A 19,659-nucleotide genomic window follows, 5' to 3' on the forward strand; every position below is an offset into this window, starting at 1 on the left:
AGCTGTTCATCTTTGACTCATACGCACATTACTTATGATTTCTTTTAAAAATGTTTCTTCCTTAGCTGGGGCCAAGGATCCTCCTCTGTCAGTGGTGCGTAAGTTTGTCCACCTGTTGGAGCAGAGCGCCCTGGACCTTCAGGAAGAGCAGGAAGTGACACGGCTGAGGGAAGAAGTGGTCACTAATATCCGCTCCAATCAGCAGATGGAGAAAGACTTGAACCTGATGGACATAAAGATTGGCCTGCTGGTGAAGAACAGGATCACTCTACAGGTTGGCAACCCTTCCTTTGTTTTGTACAGGGGAAGGAAAGGTAAACCATGATTCTGACTGATATTCATTGTTTGGTAATGGCACGTTTTTAGGTGAAGGTTCCTAACTCTGAACTGTAATTTAATTCCTGTCTTGTTTGGCTGCTTAACTCATGTGGTGTTTATTTCTTTGGGAAGGATGTTGTGTCCCATAGCAAGAAAATGAAGAACAAGAAAAATAAAGCGAGTAAAGAGGACTTGACAATAGGAGACAGACTGGGAATCAAGGGTCTGAGTAAAGGCAAAAGAAGGCAACTGGAAGCCTACCAACATCTCTTTTACCTGCTGCAGGTGATACAAAAAATGTGTTAAACTACAACTTGAAATCGAAGCAACTTACGCGGTACAATTAGTGTTCCAGCTGAGGCTGCAGACACACACTTAATGCTGCTCCTTTTCCTTTCCCTCCTCTTCAGACCAACCCCCACTACCTGGCCAAGCTGATCTTCCAGATGCCCCAAAACAAGTCCACCAAGTTTATGGACACTGTGGTCTTCACCTTGTACAACTACGCCTCCAACCAGAGAGAGGAGTACCTGCTGCTCAAGCTCTTCAAGACGGCTCTGAAGGAGGAAATCGAGTGAGAACTGCAGCTTTAGTCATTATTGTGCCATTATCAGAAGTCACTATTGTACAGTAACACTATTGTAGTTATCCATTCATTTATTAATAATTTTTAGTTCTGTCATTCCAAACGTTTGGCCCATCCCTCATGGGCTTATAACCACTATTTTACACACATCTTCCGGTCTTGCATATACAAAACTTGTGGAAAAGGAAAGAGAATAAACATAAACAAACAAAAACAATATTCCAGGTGAACTGTTAACATAAAAAAAAACAATTAAATACCTACAGATGTTCTTGGTAAACAGCTTTTTTTCTCCTCTCCTGTGCTCCTTTTCCAGATAAATCACTAATTAATATGTTTCATTTTATATGTGAAAATCCATCTCAGTCTTTGTGCATTAACCATATTTACAAACTCAATATCAATTTATATATATATTTATATTATATTGTATCTTTATCAAAGCATCCTGCTGTTCACAATAAAAGGGACATTAGAAAACAAAATGGAACTCATTTGCACCTTTGGTTTAGTCCATGTAATGGCTGTAATGTTTTACAATTACATATGTGACTATACAATCTCAGAATAATTTAGATTTCTCAAATAACGCATGTTCATCAAGTTTTGTGTTTTGTTGTTGTTTGGACGGTACTAATGAGCTGTTCTATCTTCTCCGTTCGTCTCAGTTCTAAGGTGGACCAGATCCAGGACATAGTGACGGGGAACCCAACAGTAATCAAGATGGTGGTGAGCTTCAACAGAGGTGCACGCGGCCACAACACACTCCGGCAGCTGCTGGCTCCAGTGGTCAAAGACATCATCGAGGACAAGAGTTTGGGCATCAACACTAACCCGGTGGACGTGTACAAAGCCTGGGTCAACCAGCTGGAGACGGCCACCGGAGAGGCCAGGTAGGGAAACTACAGGGGCTAAAAATATTGCAGACGGGTGGTTATACATTGGTTTGGTCTTAGGTTTGCCGTTTGTACAATGCCTATAAAAATTATTCACTCCCCTTGGATGTTTCACCCTTTTGTTGCTTTTACACATGAAATCATGGTCAATATAAAAAAAAACCCCTCTTTAATATCAAAGTAAAATCATATTTTTTTACAAAATAGTATCAATAAATTAAAAAACATATAAGGTAAAATATATGATTGCATAAATATTCACCCCCTTTAAAGTAACTGACCTAATTCTTGTCATTGTACCTGTTCGATGTATGTTATAATAATGCTATCAGTCAAATTAATATTTAACTTTGTTTGTTGCGTATTTTATCTTTTTTTTAATTTATTTTTTTAACAAATGAATTAAACTGTATGAGGGAGGTGGTTTTTGATATTGTTTAACCAAAACTATAGAAAAGTGTACAAAAGAATACAAATAAATGCTTTTAGAGGAGCTGAATTATTATACAATATTATCATATGTGTATAATTAAGATATCAATACGTCTTTATTTAGATATCATGGTTATCATCAATACTGCTGCTTACAATAAAAATAATTGCTCATCTTTTACAAAGCATTTAAGTTTAAGGTGTAGTTCTCTTTTTTTTATGCCGTACTGACTTGACTTCTAGCAGTAATGCCTGCCTTTAAATGTAGCAAATGAGTCTAATAGTTAATTGTATGCTTTAGAAATTATTTTGCAGTAACCTTAAAACATTTTTAAAATCTAGCACAGTAGATTGCACAACCCCCCCACCATGAACACTGCCAACGCTGAGCCTTACACATGCCTGCTGTTGTTTCTGTCCCTCAGCAAGCTGCCCTACGAAGTGACTCCCGAGCAGGCCATGTCACATGAGGAAGTACGCAACAGGCTGGAGGCGTCCAGTCTGGCGCTGCGGTCTGCTACGGATAAGGTCTTGAACTCCATTGTGTCATCACTGGATAATATCCCGTAAGTTTCAGGACCTGTTCAGTGTAAAAGTCCACTTATCATTTGTGTTTGACATTACTGCCTGAGCATTTCAGTCTGCATGAATTTGTTCACTATAAAGTGTCATTGTTTGCTTTTTTAAAACCAGATTATTTCTAAGGAATAATAAAACATGATGTGCTTTTGAAGTTTGCTACTAAAAGTGTTCCGACAGTTGAAATTCAATTTATTTTCACACAAGCACTTTAAAGTCAAATGCAGTTTAATACAATGCAATGAAATTTAATTCTAAGCCTCAATATGTTTTTAGACTATAAGAGTTGCTGATTCAACTCTTGGGGCCATAATTTATTATTATAAATATAATAAATATAAATATTATTATTATTAGTATTTGTTGTGTCGTACTTGACGGCATTATGTTATTATATATAACTGTCCCTGTTATTTTGTCCACCCGCTGCATTCTGCCTCAGTATTGTTTCAACAGGATGTGCATTAAGTCAAAGAAACAACATGCTTGCCAAATGCAATTTACTTAAATCAATTTTAAGTAATTGGGGAAAAAAACAAAAATAGTTCCCTCTCTGTTCATGCTTATTTTTCCTTACTATTTTTATCTTTTGCATTTCAATATTTAAATGTAATTGTATCATTCTGTTGACCATTTGTCTCCTAGTTTTTATACTATTCTTCAACAACATAATGAGAGCCTCATTAATAAAATGAGCTTGACAGGATATGATCATATGTTTTGGCCTGGCTGTTAAGTTTTCAGCTGCATGTTGGGACACAGTCACAATAAGTAGACAGCAGACAGTAATTGCTTTGCAGCGAGCAGTCATCTAGTCAGTTGTTCAAACAGAAACAGAACTCTGCTTTGTGCTTCATTAGCCACACCCAAGTGACCCAGTACTTTGACTATGTATCTATTGATTTAATCACAAAAACATTTTTTTATATTACCAAAGACTATTCATTCCACTAGATGGTGCTAATGATGTGTATGTAAACACAGATGCACTGAAAACCATCAGTTCGTGCAGTCATAAATTCAAGTATCCATGCTTCAAAAGTCCTCAGTTTTCCCTGTCATGAGCTTGCTGTATCATTTGTCCTATAGTACATGAATGCATGTTGTTTTGTGTTTGATGTCCCATCAATACTTTTTGTTTTGCATGTAGTTATGGCATGAGATACATAGCAAAAGTTCTGAAGAACTGCCTCCATGAAAAGTTTCCAGATGCCTCAGAGGACGAGCTGATGAAGGTAGAATCCCTTTGATGTATAGATTATATTTTATTCACAGTACAATGTGTTAACATTTTGCTCACATGGCCATCATGCTTTATTATTGCGAGCATGCTGAGGTGAGTGCAACACCATTTTACGAAAGTGTTGAAATGATTCAGCCTCTTGTTTTTATGGCAGATTGTAGGGAACCTGCTGTACTACCGCTACATGAACCCAGCCATCGTGGCCCCTGATGGCTTCGACATCATTGACATGTCAGCAGGAGGGCAGCTTCACGTGGACCAGCGTCGCAACCTGGGATCAGTGGCAAAGATGCTCCAGCACGCTGCAGCCAATAAGCTGTTTGAGGGCGAGAATGCACATATGACTCCCATGAACAACTACATTTCTCAGACATATGAGAAGTTTAGGTAAGAGATTGATATTGAATGAATGTGCTGTGTAGGTGGTACAGAAGAATGTTTTCCTTCCAATAACAAAATCAAGAGTATGAAACATTAAAGTAAGGCCTGTTGACAATCACATTTCACTTGTACGGTCAGGAACAAGTTGAGCTGACATGGTGGAGGTCGAGATAATCCCGGCAGAGAAATAAATTGTCTGCTGTATCAGCAACTGGGAAATGTTTTCACTGAAATCAAATGAAGTTCAGACAGGCCTGTACAAACTGACAAATAAGAAGGGCTGGGCCAGTGTGTGTGGGATTATCTGGCCCACATTGCCAAAGGGTTTGACTCATCATTACTGGAAATCCACATAAGCCCCAGTCCGTTTTCTGGAAACAAGTCAGCATGAGCAATTTAGCCAAGTTGAAAAAGTCACAGGCACATATTCCTCTTAATCACTTAATTTCCTTGTGTTTTTGTTAATGCTGGCCATTATGTCAGAATTTGGGACTAACATCCACTGATGTCCTTCTCCTTGCAGGACATTTTTCCAGTCAGCATGCGATGTCCCTGAGCCTGAGGAGAAGTTCAACATCGACGAATACTCCGACATGGTGACTCTAAGCAAGCCCATCATCTACATCTCCATAGATGAGATCATCAATACCCACTCGGTAAACCCAAGAAAAATACACCAACAGTCTGTAGATCAGATATGAACTTACCTGAGGGTATAATTTGAGACTTCAATGAGAACATTTAGTGTTTTAGATAAGTCTTTGTCACTTTTACTTTCTGCTTGGTTGCAGCAGTTGTGGGCAAGTTCAAACAAAGTCTGGCTTGAACTTACTTACTCACTTCGGCCATAGTTTATGTTCTACTAACATTTTAAGGGTTGTACCAGCTGCAAGGGTTCCAATGTAGGCATCGTTTACGTCTTACATCTTATACCTCACCCTTAGTAGGTGCAATCATCATGCTTTGTCCAATTTTACGTACCGTTTTAGTTGTTGTTTGGTCTAGCTCTTGTATAGCAAAGTGTTCAAAGACAATTGAATTGGGGCAGCTGTGGCTCAGCTTGTAGAGCGGGTTACCCCCCAACCGAAGGGTTGGTGATTCGATCCCTGACCATGGCAGCCTACATGTCGAAGTATCCTTGAGCAAGATACTGAACCCCAAATTGCTCCCGATGCTGCGTTCATCGGTGTGTGAATGAATTCCCAATGGTGGCAGGTGGCACCGTTTAGGGTAGCCTCTGCCACCTGTATAAATGTGTGTGTGAAAGGGTGAATGAGCGCAGTCTGTAGTGTAAAGCACTTTGAGTGGTCGCAAAGCGACTAGAAAAGCGATGTATAAGTGCAGGTCCATTTACCATTTACCGTTACAATTGGGCACAAAAGAGACTTGTTTTTGCACATATTTATTGAGCATGACTAGTTGTATCATACAAAATAGCATTTCATTACAACCATTACGTCAGTGATTGATAACAAAACAAGTACTTAATTTCCTGAGAAGATCATAAGGTGGTAAATTTGCTATATGAGTTACTATATTAAGAATAGTGCTTTTCACTGATTGGCGAAAAGCTAACAATAAATTAGATATTGTCACAAAAAATTATGTTTTCACTTGTGGCCAGAGTAGTTAAGATTAGCTGCTGCTAAATCTTTGTGATGCAGCCAAACACTGACACAGCTTTAGCATCAAATTAACTAGTTTCAACTCATCATTTGGTCTAGCTTTTATACCTTAACTTGCAGTTAAGGTATAAAAATGCAGTTGATCTACAGTTCTCATGTTGCTTAAATCCCACGGAGGGAATGGTGGATATATGTTGCCCCCTGTCGTTGGCATGTATCAACATCTCTTGTCCCTTTCTCTTCTCTGCTTTTTTTATCACTTGTTTCCCATCCAGCCACTTACTTTTCTGTACGTCATGATCCCATTTACTTTTCTCGGTATTTCCATACTGCTTCCATGTAAAGGGGGGTAGCAGTGGGTTAAAACCATCTGTGTCCTTTCAGCATTAGTTTCACTCTACACTTATTTAGGCAAGGACTAACAATGGAGATGACGTGCATGTTGGTTCGAGCAGATGTTCTCTCAACCTTTATTTTGCACCCAAAGATAACTATCATTTCCTGTCTGTTGTCTATATGTGAAGAAAAGCAATGGCATGATCTTAATGGGGACCTGATTCATTTTACCTGTGTATATATATATATATTTCTTTATTGTATTTAGGGGTGGGCGATATGGCCCTAAAAGATTATCACGATATTATACGGTATTTTTTGCGATAACGATATACTTGACGATATTAAAAAATACTGAAAAATAAATAGAAAAAGATTTTTTAGTCTGTATAAATAAATAAAAATCGTACAAAACAAAATAAAAACCAATCATAAATCCAAATGTAGTGTAAATTACAAATCTCAACAGTTGCCAAATACAAAAAATTTACTCTCGCCACTACATCAAGAAGTAGGAATGTTGCCAATATCATGATATGCATTTTTTTTACCCATAAAAAAAATATACCGGTATAATCGTGAACGATACGATATAGCACACCCGTAATTGTATTATTATATTATACATATGTATATATGGGTTTACCTTGTAAAAGAACGTGTCCCATAAATCTGTTTTTGCTTTTTCTCCATAGATACATTTAACAAGGTTCATTCAACATGTCATAATATTGTTTCAGTTACACAGTAAATGTTGAAGCTTTTTGCACTGGACTAATCACATCTGTATTTGCGCAGCTGCTGTTGGAACATCTGGAGGCCATCTCCCCTGATCGCAGTGACCTGCTGCATGAGCTGCTGCAGGACCTGGGAGACGTCCCCGATGTGGAGACATTCCTTGGTACTGTCAAGCAAACATTTCTTTATACACGATATATTTATCCCAAGTGTATCAGAAGTTGTTTATAGTGTATTTATCAATTTAAAACTCGTGCTTCTCTATTTAAGGTGAAGGATCAGTGGGCCCAAATGACCCGAACAGAGAGAGTGCTCTGAGCCAGCTGGCCAAGACGGAGATCTCGCTCACACTAACCAGCAAGTTTGAGCTACTGGAAGGAGACGACAAAGACATGAAGACTCTAATGACAAAGTAAGTTTATTTTTGGAGGATGCCGAGACAAATTGCTCAAATAGCTCCAATACTTTTTGTTGCAGTCATCAGGATTCTTACAGTATGACGGTGCCATAATCCAATCCTGAATGTATATTTAAACTATTACCCTGAATTAAAATGACTCGGGAGCACCTAATATAGAGTTTGGGATTGTTATGATTGCTCTGTGATGCACTGCACTTAACCCTTAACACAGTGTGTGTTTTTTGTGGCTATCACTCAGTAGCGTGTCTTTGTTTCCTGCTCTTCTATCGCTTCCTGTCCAAAAAGGAAGCGGTTTGGTGGTCAGTGTTATCTTGCCCAGAAACATGTATCCGTCTGGATGTGTTTCTTACAGGAGGCTGTGTTGGAGAGTTGGTCTCTTACTTATTTTTTGGTATATACAATTTTTAGTTAAATAAATGTGAATGCAGGATTTCTCTAAGTTGATATGTGCATGAGTCTTCTAAATTTGGTTGTAATTCCATAATGTGTTCAACCAGTTGTAGGAATTCAGATAGGAACATTGATGAGAAAAACTACTTTTTCAAAATATTTCATGAAATTTAAATGAATGGTGAAAAGCTGTTTTGAAAAAATGTTCTAAGTCGATATTAAAACATTTGTTCTGATATGTACATACAGTCATGGAAAAAAATATTAAACCACCCTTTTCTTCAATTTCTTGTTCATTTCAATGCCTGGTACAACTAAAGGTAACTAAAGGCTGATATCTAGACATTTTCCATGGTTTTCTTGATAATAGCCAAAATCATTATCAAGAAAACCATGGGAGATGGCTAGATATTAAATTAAACTCAAGGGTTTAACAACAAGGGTGGTCAAATAATTTAGGCTTTTGAGGTTGACAAACAAACAAAAAACATAACTCTCTCACCATGTTATTGGATTTAAAGAAGGTTAAAGAAGGTGATGTCATATCAGTGAAGTCGGAGAACAGCTGTCCGAGAACAACTTAATTTTTGTTTTTTTATTTCACCTGAAATAATTAAAAAAAAAGGTCTGACTCATTAAGATGTTCTGTGTGTGTATCAGGACAAAAAAGCTTATAGTGGATGTGGTTCGGATTCAACCTGGAGAGACCCTGCCCGAAATACTTGAGAACCCTGCGACGGTCCCACAGGTGAAATTTTCTTCCTCTTGTTTATTCTTAGACACACACACACACACACACACACACACACACACACACACACACACACACACACACATACATCAGCCATTTCATGTTAAATGAATAAACGCACCGAAATTGTTGCTTTTTTCTCCTGAAGGAGTCGGAGCATACTAAGATTGTAGAGCGCCGGGCAGTCCAGGATGCTCAGACACCAGAAGGTCTGAAGAGCAGCCCGGCTGTGCTGGAGGACAGCCAGCTGCCTCTCGAGCAGAAGAAGAGGAAGATCCAGAGGAATCTGCGGAACCTGGAGCAGGCCGGCCTCGTCACGGAGAGAAACAAATACCAGGACCTCATCAATGACATAGCAAAGGTACATAAGCAGCTCTTCATTCACAGAGGAAAGATGCACGGCTCTAATGCTACATGTGTTGAGGTTCTGTTCAGTTTCTGAATTTGCTAAATCCTGCGATTGACAGGACATTCGCTACCAAAGACGCTACAGACAGAGGAGGAAGGCCGAGCTTGTGAAGCTCCAGCAAACACTGACGGCGCTCAACTCGAAAACGGCCTTCTACCAGGACCAGATGAACTATTACGACACCTACATCAAGACCTGCCTGGATAACCTCAACCGGAAGTGAGCTATACCTTTACTTACACACTACCATGTGTCGATGGAGAGTTTTTCCCTTTTCTTGTGAATATTTACCTGTGTGTCACTGTGTTTTTTTGTGTCCAGGAATTCACGCAGATCTATAAAACTGGACAGCAAAGGAGAAAATAAGGGCAGTAAGAAGTGGAAGCCAGCATCTCTGAAGTACACCGGAGCCAGGCTGCATGAGAAAGGAGTCATCCTGGAGATAGAAGGACTTCAGACAAACCAGTGAGTTGAGCTACTACTATAATATTGTGTTTTTTTAATGCTTTTACCATGATCAACGTATTACTCTATGGTGTAATTGGCATTTTTGGACGAACTACACAATTACATTTTTTTTTGACATTTTTCACATACTATATATACTATGCCATTTTTTTTAAATTAGTGGAAATAATATACTATTACTATGATCAACGTACTGTTCTATGGTGTTTTTTGTTATTTTTGGACGAACTACACTGGCTGTTTTTTCATCTTTATTTATTTATTTATTTATTTTCAACATGGCGTTTTTAAAATTTTTGGATGTACTACATAATGGCATTTTTTAAAAATATGTTTGAACATACTATACTATTACTATTGTCAACATACTGTTCTATGGTGTTTGTCATTTTTGGACAAACTACACAATGACCTTTTTCCTTTTTTACAAGGTGTATTTTTGTTTTTTTTTTAACTTTAAAATTCCTGATAGCATTTTTTAAATACATTTTTTGGACATACTATAATATGGCAGTTTTTTTTTTTAAATATTCTTGGACATGCTATCCTATGACCATGAGCAACGTTTTATTCTATGCCGTTTTTTGGATAAACTATACTATTTTTACTTTTTTCCAAATACTATATTTTTGGGGTTTTTTATCAGTTACTATTTTTTTTTTTTTTTTTTTTTTTTTTACATTTTTGCAACTTAAACAGTTATCAAAAGGGGTTATGCTTTTAATTCAACTCTTTACCACTGGTCAGGTTTTTTTTTTTTTACTCACATCTGCACAACGTATAGTGACATTTTTATTATTAAGCTGTGACATATAGAGCCATCTTGATGACATGACTTCATCCGTTTTTCTCAAAACTGTCACCTTGCTCTTCATTGTGTTGAAATGTTAAACTGTGCTTGAAAATGTGGATATAATGATAAAATATATTGTAAATAAGAAAGGAGACTTAAATGTAAAGATGTTAGGAAATATTTACAACAAACAGATCAAATCCACCAAAGCAAATCTTAATTTGATTTGTGTGTTATCGACAATACTGTGTTAATACTGGTAACTTATTATTTTGTTTTTGTATTTCTACAATAAAAGGACAAAAAAATGCACAATTGTTTGTGGTTTTGTGCTGTGCTGTCACTTTTTGTCATTAATCTCTTGTTATTGTCTCTCTCTCTATTTCAGGTTCAAAAATGTCATGTTTGACATTTCACCCACTGAGGAAGTTGGAGACTTCGAGGTGAAGGCCAAGTTTATGGGAGTTGAAATGGAAAAAGTTCAGCTTCATTTCCAGGTAAACATTTCCCGAATATCATGAAATAAAAGCGGCTCGCTACTCGACACTAAACCTTGATGACAGATGGTTAAATGTCCCTTTCAACTTATTGGCATACTGGCAGGAAATATCACTGCAAACAAAGCAAGCAAAGGAAAATGTTAAAACTCTCCTGAAAAATAAAGAGAATCAGCATTTTTTTTATTTTATTTAAATGTTGATGAATTGAATTACATTTTTGAATGTTCTGTTTAGATTCCAAAATAAATTATAAGTATATATTACAAAATGTTAACTTGAGTATAAAGTTATTGAAACAATTATTATATTCTGATTTGGTAAAAAAAAAAAAAAATACAGGAGCAACTTTTAAAGAATATGAAAATATTCTTTGAACACTTAAGTTATTCTATTGGTGGAGGACTTTTCTCTACAGAAACACACAATTGTGTCACAATTGTCTTCAATTTGTCAAAAAAACAAAAGAGTTTTTTTCTTTTAAATTACACTAATACAATAATTTAATTGACTATCATAAAGTCAGTGGGATATTTATGTTGTATGTGAACCTGCCAAATTAGCACCTTATCTCTGAATAAAAAGCCGTTTGTGTGTGTTTCTCATTGTATTTATCTATCGTGTGTCCAGGACCTCCTTCAGCTGCAGTACGAAGGCGTGGCCGTCATGAAGATGTTTGACAGAGCCAAAGTCAACGTCAACTTACTCATCTTCCTCCTGAACAAAAAATTCTATGGAAAATGAGAAGGTAAAGAACAAGTGGGAGAAAAAAACGGGAGAGGAAGAGGAAACAGATTGTGCCTTCTGACTGTACTGAGTTTGTTGAACAAAATTAATTTAGCCAGAAAACATCACGTTCTGATCATAATTTCATGGATCACACCAAAATGAAATGTCGTCGTCCGTCTAAATGTGTCCGTTCTGTATTTTTCCATGTGGTGATTGTAAATGTAATGTATTTTTAAGAATTAAATTGTAATGATGTTCATGTTTTGTATGTAAAAGCTAGGAAACACATTGTTATTGTTACCTTGTATGTTGAAAATGGAGTAACTTTCCTGCCGCCCTGCATGGCTATATGAAATACTGTAGTTTACCAGTGCCTTTTACTGTAATTAAAGTGTGTACAGAAACACGTTTTAATTAATAAAACTTCTAAGAAAATGCAAAAGCTACTACCGATGTATTTTAATGTGTATTATCCGTATATAAATGATTTCTAATGTTTGAAAAATGTGGAGAATAAATTACACTTGTCTACAATTATTTATTTTTCCTATGTGTCAACCATATTAGTATTTTCCTTAATATTATATTTTAATCAAAAACTACTTTTTCAGTTAAAACATCTGCCAACCTTCCACTTCTTTGAGGACCAAAATTGAATCTGCATATCAAGGTCACTGTTGCACATTATTTCTGTGTAATGGGGAGGAGGTGTGCAGTGAGTGGGAGGCGGAGTAACAACTGCACTGTAATAACATGTTTGATGCTGCCAGAAAAACACTCCAGGCAAACCGATCATTTCAATCCACTTGTAGGTGTAAAGTATTTGGAGGAATACAGTGAAGCCATGGTTCGTCTGTCAGTGGGGTTGTTGGTGTTGTTTTCTCTCCAGAGCTCAGCTCTCACCTCCCTGAATGGTAAGTTGCTTTCTGAACAATAAACTATAACTCTGTAATAGTTCAGAACTAATTATTACATACATTTATATGACTACAGTTTGCATCCTATGGGTTATATATAATAACCCCATGTGCAAATACTTTGCTACATGCCCAAGAATTGGAAAGATGCCACCAAAAAAATGCTTTAAGAGGAAGAATTTCAGCAGTAGTGAAATCGACTTACTATTGAATTAACCTAAAGTAGTGTGATTTTTCCAGAGAATAATTAAAGGCAGAGGGAAAATAAGTACTCAGATACTAACCTACCATTTAGAAATGCTGTTACAAGTCAAAGAACTGCATTCAAAAACGTATTTAAGTGAAAGTATTACCATACAAATGCACTTAATGTACAAAAAGTACTCATTGTGTAGAATGACAATTTTAATAATAATATCACTCATTACTAGCATCAGTAATGTTGCAGCTGTTTAAGATGGAGTTCTTCATAAACTGCCAGGTAGTTTGTATTACTGGGTTCTACAAATAAAAGATATGGTAACATTTTGTTTTTCTGTATCTGTCCTCTGAAAATAAATGTGGGATTTCCTGTTAAAACAGTTGCTTCAAGGCGCCCTGGTGGCTCACCAGTACAGTGCATACCATTAAGGCTTAGTCATTGCACGCAGTGGGCCTGGGTTTGAATCCAGCTCAGAGCCTTTTCTTGAAGATCTTCCCCACTGTCTCCCCCTCTCGCTCTGTAACTCTACCACTGTCAAATGAAGGTGAAAAAGGCCAAAAAACCCAGTTGCTTTATCTTACTGTAACATTATTTATGTCAACAGTTATGAAAATATTATTTAAAAAGAGCATTTTCTCACTGTTTCTCATTATCTCTGGACCTATTTAAGTGTTACTGAAAATTGTGTAACCCCACCCTCTATCTAGACTAATTAAATTATATTTTAACGCAAATATCTAAATTACACTAAAATATCTCCAGCCTATAACTGTACTATCATGTTAAAGGTGTGTAGTGGAGTAAAAAAGAAAATATTATCTTAAAGACATTGATGGCCCCAGTTTATCATTTATTTCTGGACCTCTATAGTTGCAGGAGTTCTAGACCAATTTTACTGTGGGGGCCAAAGAGGGGCCAGTGTTTAATCAGAGGGGCACATTAAAAAATGGCAAAGATGATATTTGAGCATTCAAAACCTTTATTTTAGCTTATTGAAAAAGCTCATTTAGGTATATTTGGAAGATACAAATACATTGATTTAAACAATGAGACTTACCAGCAATGACATTTCTCATTTTTGTGCACAATTACTTTTTTTTTTTTTTTAACTTCGAGAGTTCAGAACAGTGAGAATTATATTATAGGCTATATATATATATATATATATATATATATATATATATACAATTAGATATATATATATATATATACAATTAGATATATATATATATATATATACAATTAGATATTGTTTGAATCAAAAATAAGTAAGAATTGTTCCGTCGTTCATCGTAATAAATTGATAATTTTATTATTAATTTGACACAGGGGCCACAGCAGACCCCTGTAGGCCCCTGTGTAGAACCGCCACTGCTGTGGTTAGATCCTTGACCATGGCAGCTCACGGACTGTGTTCATTGATAATGAACCATGGCAGCCTACACCCATTCAATTAGAAATCATACTATAGAATGTTGATTTTGTCAGAACAGGTAAAATTTTAAAATGCCTAAAAAGGCTAGAATTTGGTATATTACAGTCTGTTGATACACGTTAGAGCATAATATGGCCAGAAATTACAGGAAAAACACCATATTATGCGATGTCCAAAAATGACCCATTTAAAAAATATATATCATACTATCGTATGTCAATTTTTGTCAAAAAAGGTCAAATTTTAAAATGCCTAAAAAGCCTAGAAATGGCCCAATTATAGTCTGTTGATACATGTAGTAATATAATTTGTCCAAAAATAGTAGGAAAACACCATATTATGTGATGTCCAAAAATGACCCTCTCAAAAAAAAGTCATACTATAGCATGTCGAGTTTTGTCAAAAATGGTGAAATTTTGAAAATACCTAAAAATGCTACAAATGGCCCAAATATAGTCTTTTGATACATGTTAGAGCATAATATGGCCAGAAATTACAGAAAAACACCAAACTGTGGGATGTAAGAAAATGGCCCCCTCAAAAAAAGTCATACTATAGTATTGTTTTTTGTCAAAAATCGTCAATTTTTTAAATGCCTAAAAAGGCTAGAAATTGCCCAATTATAGTCTGTAGATACATGTAGTAGTATAGTTTGTCCAAAAATAGCGAAAAAACAACATATTATGGGATGTCCAAAAATGACCCCTTCAAAAAAAAAAAAATCATCAAGTCTGTTGTAAAAAATAAAGAATTGAAGTCTGTGTTGTAGATTATCCAGAGTAACTGAGATCTAAAAATGTAGATGGCTAGATACCACTAGACTAGAACTGTGTAACCCAACCCTTTAAAAGAGTGTGGGTAACAGTGCTGTATATGATGATATATTGCATCTGCACTTAAGTCCAAAAGAAGTAAATTTGCAAAGAATGTTTCATGCTCTGCTCTGTTTCTCTGTCTCTTTAAAGGCTCGGGGCCCTTCCTGCGCACTTTCTCTGGTCACTATGTAACAGTCAGTGAGGAGCCCGTGGACTACATTGACCTGTCTGTGTTGGACTGGAGGGATGACGGGGGGTCGGGCTCAGGGTCGGAGCAGGAGCCGGTGAAAAGACACGGCCCGCACCCCCGACCCCATCCCCACAAGCTCTTTGTAGTCTCAGCTGAAGCCAAGGGTTTCCTCCAGGGCTGCCTGTCCACCAGCTTTGTCCCAACCATTTACACCCTCGTCTTCATCATCAGCGTGCCCCTCAACCTTGTTGCCGTGGTGATGTTTTTGCATCACGTCCGTCCCAGGAAACCGGCGGTGATCTATATGCTGAACCTGGCCTGTGCTGACCTGCTGTTCGGCCTGCTCCTCCCCTTTAAGATCGCCTACCACTACCACGGCAATAACTGGATCTACGGCTCCTTCATGTGCAGAGTGGTCACAGCAGCTTTCTACTGCAACATGTACTGCTCCGTCCTGCTCATGACGTGCATCAGCATCGACCGCTTCCTGGCTGTGGTTTACCCCATGAACTCGCTGACGTGGCGCAGCCCTCAGACGGCCACAGCTGTGTGTGCTGCCATGTGGCTGCTGGCCCTCGGAGGAGTCTCCCCTCTCCTCATCTCTGGACAGACCATGTATCTGTCAGAGCTGCACATCACCACCTGCCACGATGTGCAGGATGTGGGAAAACTACAAGCGTACTATCTTTACTTCTTCCCCATCTACTCCTCCATCTTCTTCTTCATCCCTCTTTTCTTCACTGTGGTCTGTTACGTACGTATCATCCAGGCTCTGGCTGCAGCCAACGTGGAGAACCGCTCCAGGAAGACTCGAGCCGTGGTGATGGCTGTGATCGTGCTGGTGGTGTTCGTGGTGTGCTTCACCCCGGCCAACATCATCCTGATGGTTCACTATGTTCAGCTGTCACACAAGTCCAGTGACAGCTCCTACCAGGCGTACCTGCTCTCCATGTGTGCGGGCAGCCTCAGCTGCTGTCTGGATCCAGTTCTGTATTACTTTGCCTCCTCTCAGTGCCAGAAACAGGTGGCAGCACTGCTCAGATGTAGGCGGCTGGCACCAGCAGGGAGTAGATCAGAAACACAGAGTACAAGAACCAGCGGGCGGAGAGACAGCAGCAGGTCATGCAAGATGGAGAGCGATCAAACTGGCCAGGGGAGCCACTACAGCAGGCTGGTGGCTTAACTACATGGACATGTGGACCCTGCCTCTGAGACACTTTTCAAACTTGCACACACAATATAATACATCATAGTCAATGGGCCTCGTGCAGCAACATTCTCTTCAATTTCAGTTCGATTTTCTCTTAATTTTCTCTCACCGAGATGTGTTGAATGATGAATCCCCCCAGTCATTATTGTTTATTTGCATTAATAACACCTCCTATACAATATATTAAGGCAGATTTTGTGTTGTATGTGCAAATATTTTGCTACATGCCCAAGAATTGGAAAGATGCCACCAAAAAAATGCTTTAAGAGGAAGAATTTCAGCAGTAGTGAAATCGACTTACTATTGAATTAACCTAAAGTAGTGTGATTTTCCAGAGAATAATTAAAGGCAGAGGGCAAAGAAGTACTCAGATACTAACCTACAATTTAGAAATGCTGTTACAAGTCAAAGAACTGCATTCAAAAATGTATTTAAGTGAAAGTATTACCATACAAATTCACTTAATGTACAAAAAGTAAAAGTACTCATTGTGCAGAATGACAATTTTAATGATAATAATATCACTCATTACTAGCATCACTAATGTTGCAGCTGTTTAAGATGGAGTGCCAGGTAGCTTAATCCATAATAAAACATGAGCATTTCTTAGTTGGTTTTATTTTGTATGTAGCCAAAAACAACTAGTAGCTTATTGTCAGAGAAAAATAATGTACAGTAAAAAGTACAAAATTTGCCTCTGCAATGTATGTAGTATAGTTCGAGGAACAGAAAATATAAATAAGTAAAGTAATGTACAAGTATTCCAAAAATACTTAAGGACAGTACTTGAGTAAATGTACTTTGTTACAGTACACAACTGGTTTCAGGAAAGTAAAAAAACAGCTAAAACATTTCATAATCTAATATATATAAGAATATATAATATATAATAATTTTTATTATATGATATTCCTGCATTTGAGGTGTGTTTTTTTTCTTCATTTGGTCAGAGTGCTCTAAACCACTTGTGCAATTATCCCTTACCTACAGTAAGAATCCCAGAAATCAATGGGTACTAACAAAATTAGAAGAAAATGTGGATATGAAATAATAAGAGGGAATGTGTTTGTATATTACTTCCTGCATGAGGCTCATTGTGTTTTGAAATCTTTACAAAGGAAATGCTCGAGTTGGATCTAAAAGGTGTGTTCAGTCAGTGCATGGTAGTACCGGACTTATTTGCACTTCATTTAGCTTATTGGATGTACTATCATCATTTACACTGAAGACCTTTTTGTTGTTTAGTAATCACATAATATATCCAAGGTTATGACTATATTTTCTGCTATTCTTTTCCAATTTTTGTTTCATATTCATGTTTTCAGTGAATCATAAATGGTTAGTGTATAAGAATTATGATAAGATAATGCCAATAATGTAAAAAGATGTGGAACATTTTAAGGTTTTTTGCAGCTGACGCTACGTGAGTTTGAATGTGTCAGAATAAGTTGAAGTCGTAAGAATAGTTTGAGAAGTGGGGATGGGTCTTGTTAATAAGAATGCCATTAAAAAGTTAGATAATAACAATAATGTTTAAAAAATGTGAAGTAATTTGAAATGTATTGAAGAGCTGACGCTTAACGGCAATGTTGGCTGAAATGGGTAAGAAGTTGAAATAGTGGGAATCATTTTATTTCATAATAAATTATGCACCCAAAATGACCTCATGGCAAGTTAAAAATGTAAAAGTTTCTCTGGAAATCATAATGTTGAATAAATTGTCAAATGTCAAAATAATCGTTTTAGTTTGGGTTGGCATTTTCTGCATGCATCTGCTTTAAAGTTTTATCTTCATTTTCTTCTAGGTAAAAATATGTGTTTCCTCTGCATACAGATCATTTAAACATGATCAGGCATCAGCTATGGGGTCAGGCGGAATAATAATAATAAAAATGTGAAATAAAGAATTCTTGAGTGGAAGAACATAAAAGAATAATAATAATAATAAAGTTTTAATCTGAACAACAATGCATTATTGAAAGACAGAAATGGTGGTTTTGACACCAAAATGTTCTTAATGCAGTTCAGCACACAATCATCTGTTTTTTATAGGTAAATATGTAAAATCATTAGTCACTTGATGCACTGCAGTGGCATTCAGAGTGTTGATAATTCAATCAAAACAAAACTACTAAATTAAACATATTTTTGCTTAATATAGATGTTACTGTATGTCTTTGTTTTTATTGCTGCTCAGTCTGTGGTGTCTTTGTCGTCAGGGCAGAGCTCTGAAACACAGAAAACACAACAAAAGATAAACTGAAAGCGAATAAGAGAAAAGAACAAATATACCCTGAGCATCATGCAGAGAGTATGGCAATACAACATCCCCACCTTGTGGCAACTTGAGTGAGTTGGTGTGTCCAGTAAAGATAATAAATTCCAGCTTTGTTTTCAGACATTACAGTTTTCTGTACTGACCTGTTTTACCATCGTAGCTGTGAAGGTTCTCCGGGAAGCTCAGACACCCAACTTGTTTTTTGAAAATCTCAACATCTTTGGGCTCTATTTTCCCAGTCCTCGCTGAAAGAGATGGGAGATTGTAAAAGGAGTGGCAACATTTGAAACACTAGCAATCTGTGTTAAAATCAATTAAGACCAAACTTACTGAACTGCAGCATGTACCGACCAGTGACGTCCCCGTTTCGAAAGGTGTCCGTCCAAAGCAGACAGTCGGAGCAAGTCTGCAGGATATGACCTTTGTGGTCTGACAGATTTTCTTTAAAAGCAGACAGCAGAGTGACTAATTAGAATGTAAACTATATACTATAAAAATATATAGCCTGTTGCCTATAGCCCCATGTGTTACTTACTGCGAAATGTGGTGGCAATTCCTGAGACTGTTGCATTTACCTCCCCAGAGATACACCGATCACTAACAAACAAGAACATGTGATAGATTTTTTGTTTTCCTAAGTTTCAATTGTAACATGCTGTCTGAGAAACCTAAAATTTACAATATTATATTCATTTTTTATTTTATTTTTTCGTATTTATCAATCTAGATTGTTTAGGTGTGAATTGGGAGCAGTTTCATTTAGGGACTATAATAGAAAGAAAATAGTTCCTACATGAAACAGCTCAAAACAAGGTTTTTGATCTTGAGTAAAACACATTGCATTGCTGTTAAGTTTTTGAAATGTATCTCTTGGCGCTTTGAGAACCACAAGCCAAGTGATATTTACTTCCATTAGACATCACATCTCTACAGCTGGGATCTCTAACAACTCACACCAAAACATTAATTATAGATTGATAAATAGCACTTCAGGTAAGAGGGAAAGCATTTATTTTTGAT

General features: G+C 37.0%; 2 protein-coding genes across 3 annotated transcripts in view; both read left to right on the forward strand.

Annotated features, from left to right (window-relative positions):
* The window catches only part of iqgap2 (IQ motif containing GTPase activating protein 2), a 39,127-nt gene extending 26,997 nt beyond the window's left edge, over positions 1-12,130 (forward strand). For both annotated transcript variants that reach the window (XM_059336559.1, XM_059336560.1), the window contains 16 exons: positions 66-274; positions 451-603; positions 729-892; positions 1,573-1,797; positions 2,658-2,798; positions 3,962-4,046; positions 4,209-4,441; positions 4,959-5,091; positions 7,195-7,297; positions 7,405-7,546; positions 8,606-8,693; positions 8,845-9,057; positions 9,164-9,324; positions 9,427-9,570; positions 10,755-10,863; positions 11,494-12,130. In XM_059336559.1, coding sequence (XP_059192542.1) covers positions 66-274; positions 451-603; positions 729-892; positions 1,573-1,797; positions 2,658-2,798; positions 3,962-4,046; positions 4,209-4,441; positions 4,959-5,091; positions 7,195-7,297; positions 7,405-7,546; positions 8,606-8,693; positions 8,845-9,057; positions 9,164-9,324; positions 9,427-9,570; positions 10,755-10,863; positions 11,494-11,607 — 2,417 coding nt within the window. In that variant the 3' untranslated portion in view covers positions 11,608-12,130. The remainder of the gene's footprint in view (positions 1-65; positions 275-450; positions 604-728; positions 893-1,572; positions 1,798-2,657; positions 2,799-3,961; positions 4,047-4,208; positions 4,442-4,958; positions 5,092-7,194; positions 7,298-7,404; positions 7,547-8,605; positions 8,694-8,844; positions 9,058-9,163; positions 9,325-9,426; positions 9,571-10,754; positions 10,864-11,493) is intronic.
* Positions 12,131-12,382: 252 nt separating this feature from the next.
* f2r (coagulation factor II (thrombin) receptor) lies at positions 12,383-16,923 on the forward strand. Its single transcript, XM_059336565.1, has 2 exons — positions 12,383-12,506; positions 15,112-16,923. Exons 1-2 carry the CDS (start codon positions 12,437-12,439, stop codon positions 16,332-16,334), a joined length of 1,293 nt encoding a protein of 430 aa, XP_059192548.1. The 5' UTR covers positions 12,383-12,436; the 3' UTR covers positions 16,335-16,923.
* Positions 16,924-19,659: the final 2,736 nt, after the last annotated feature.

This window comes from Centropristis striata, chromosome 7 (assembly GCF_030273125.1).
Source record: "Centropristis striata isolate RG_2023a ecotype Rhode Island chromosome 7, C.striata_1.0, whole genome shotgun sequence".
NCBI lineage: Eukaryota > Metazoa > Chordata > Actinopteri > Perciformes > Serranidae > Centropristis > Centropristis striata.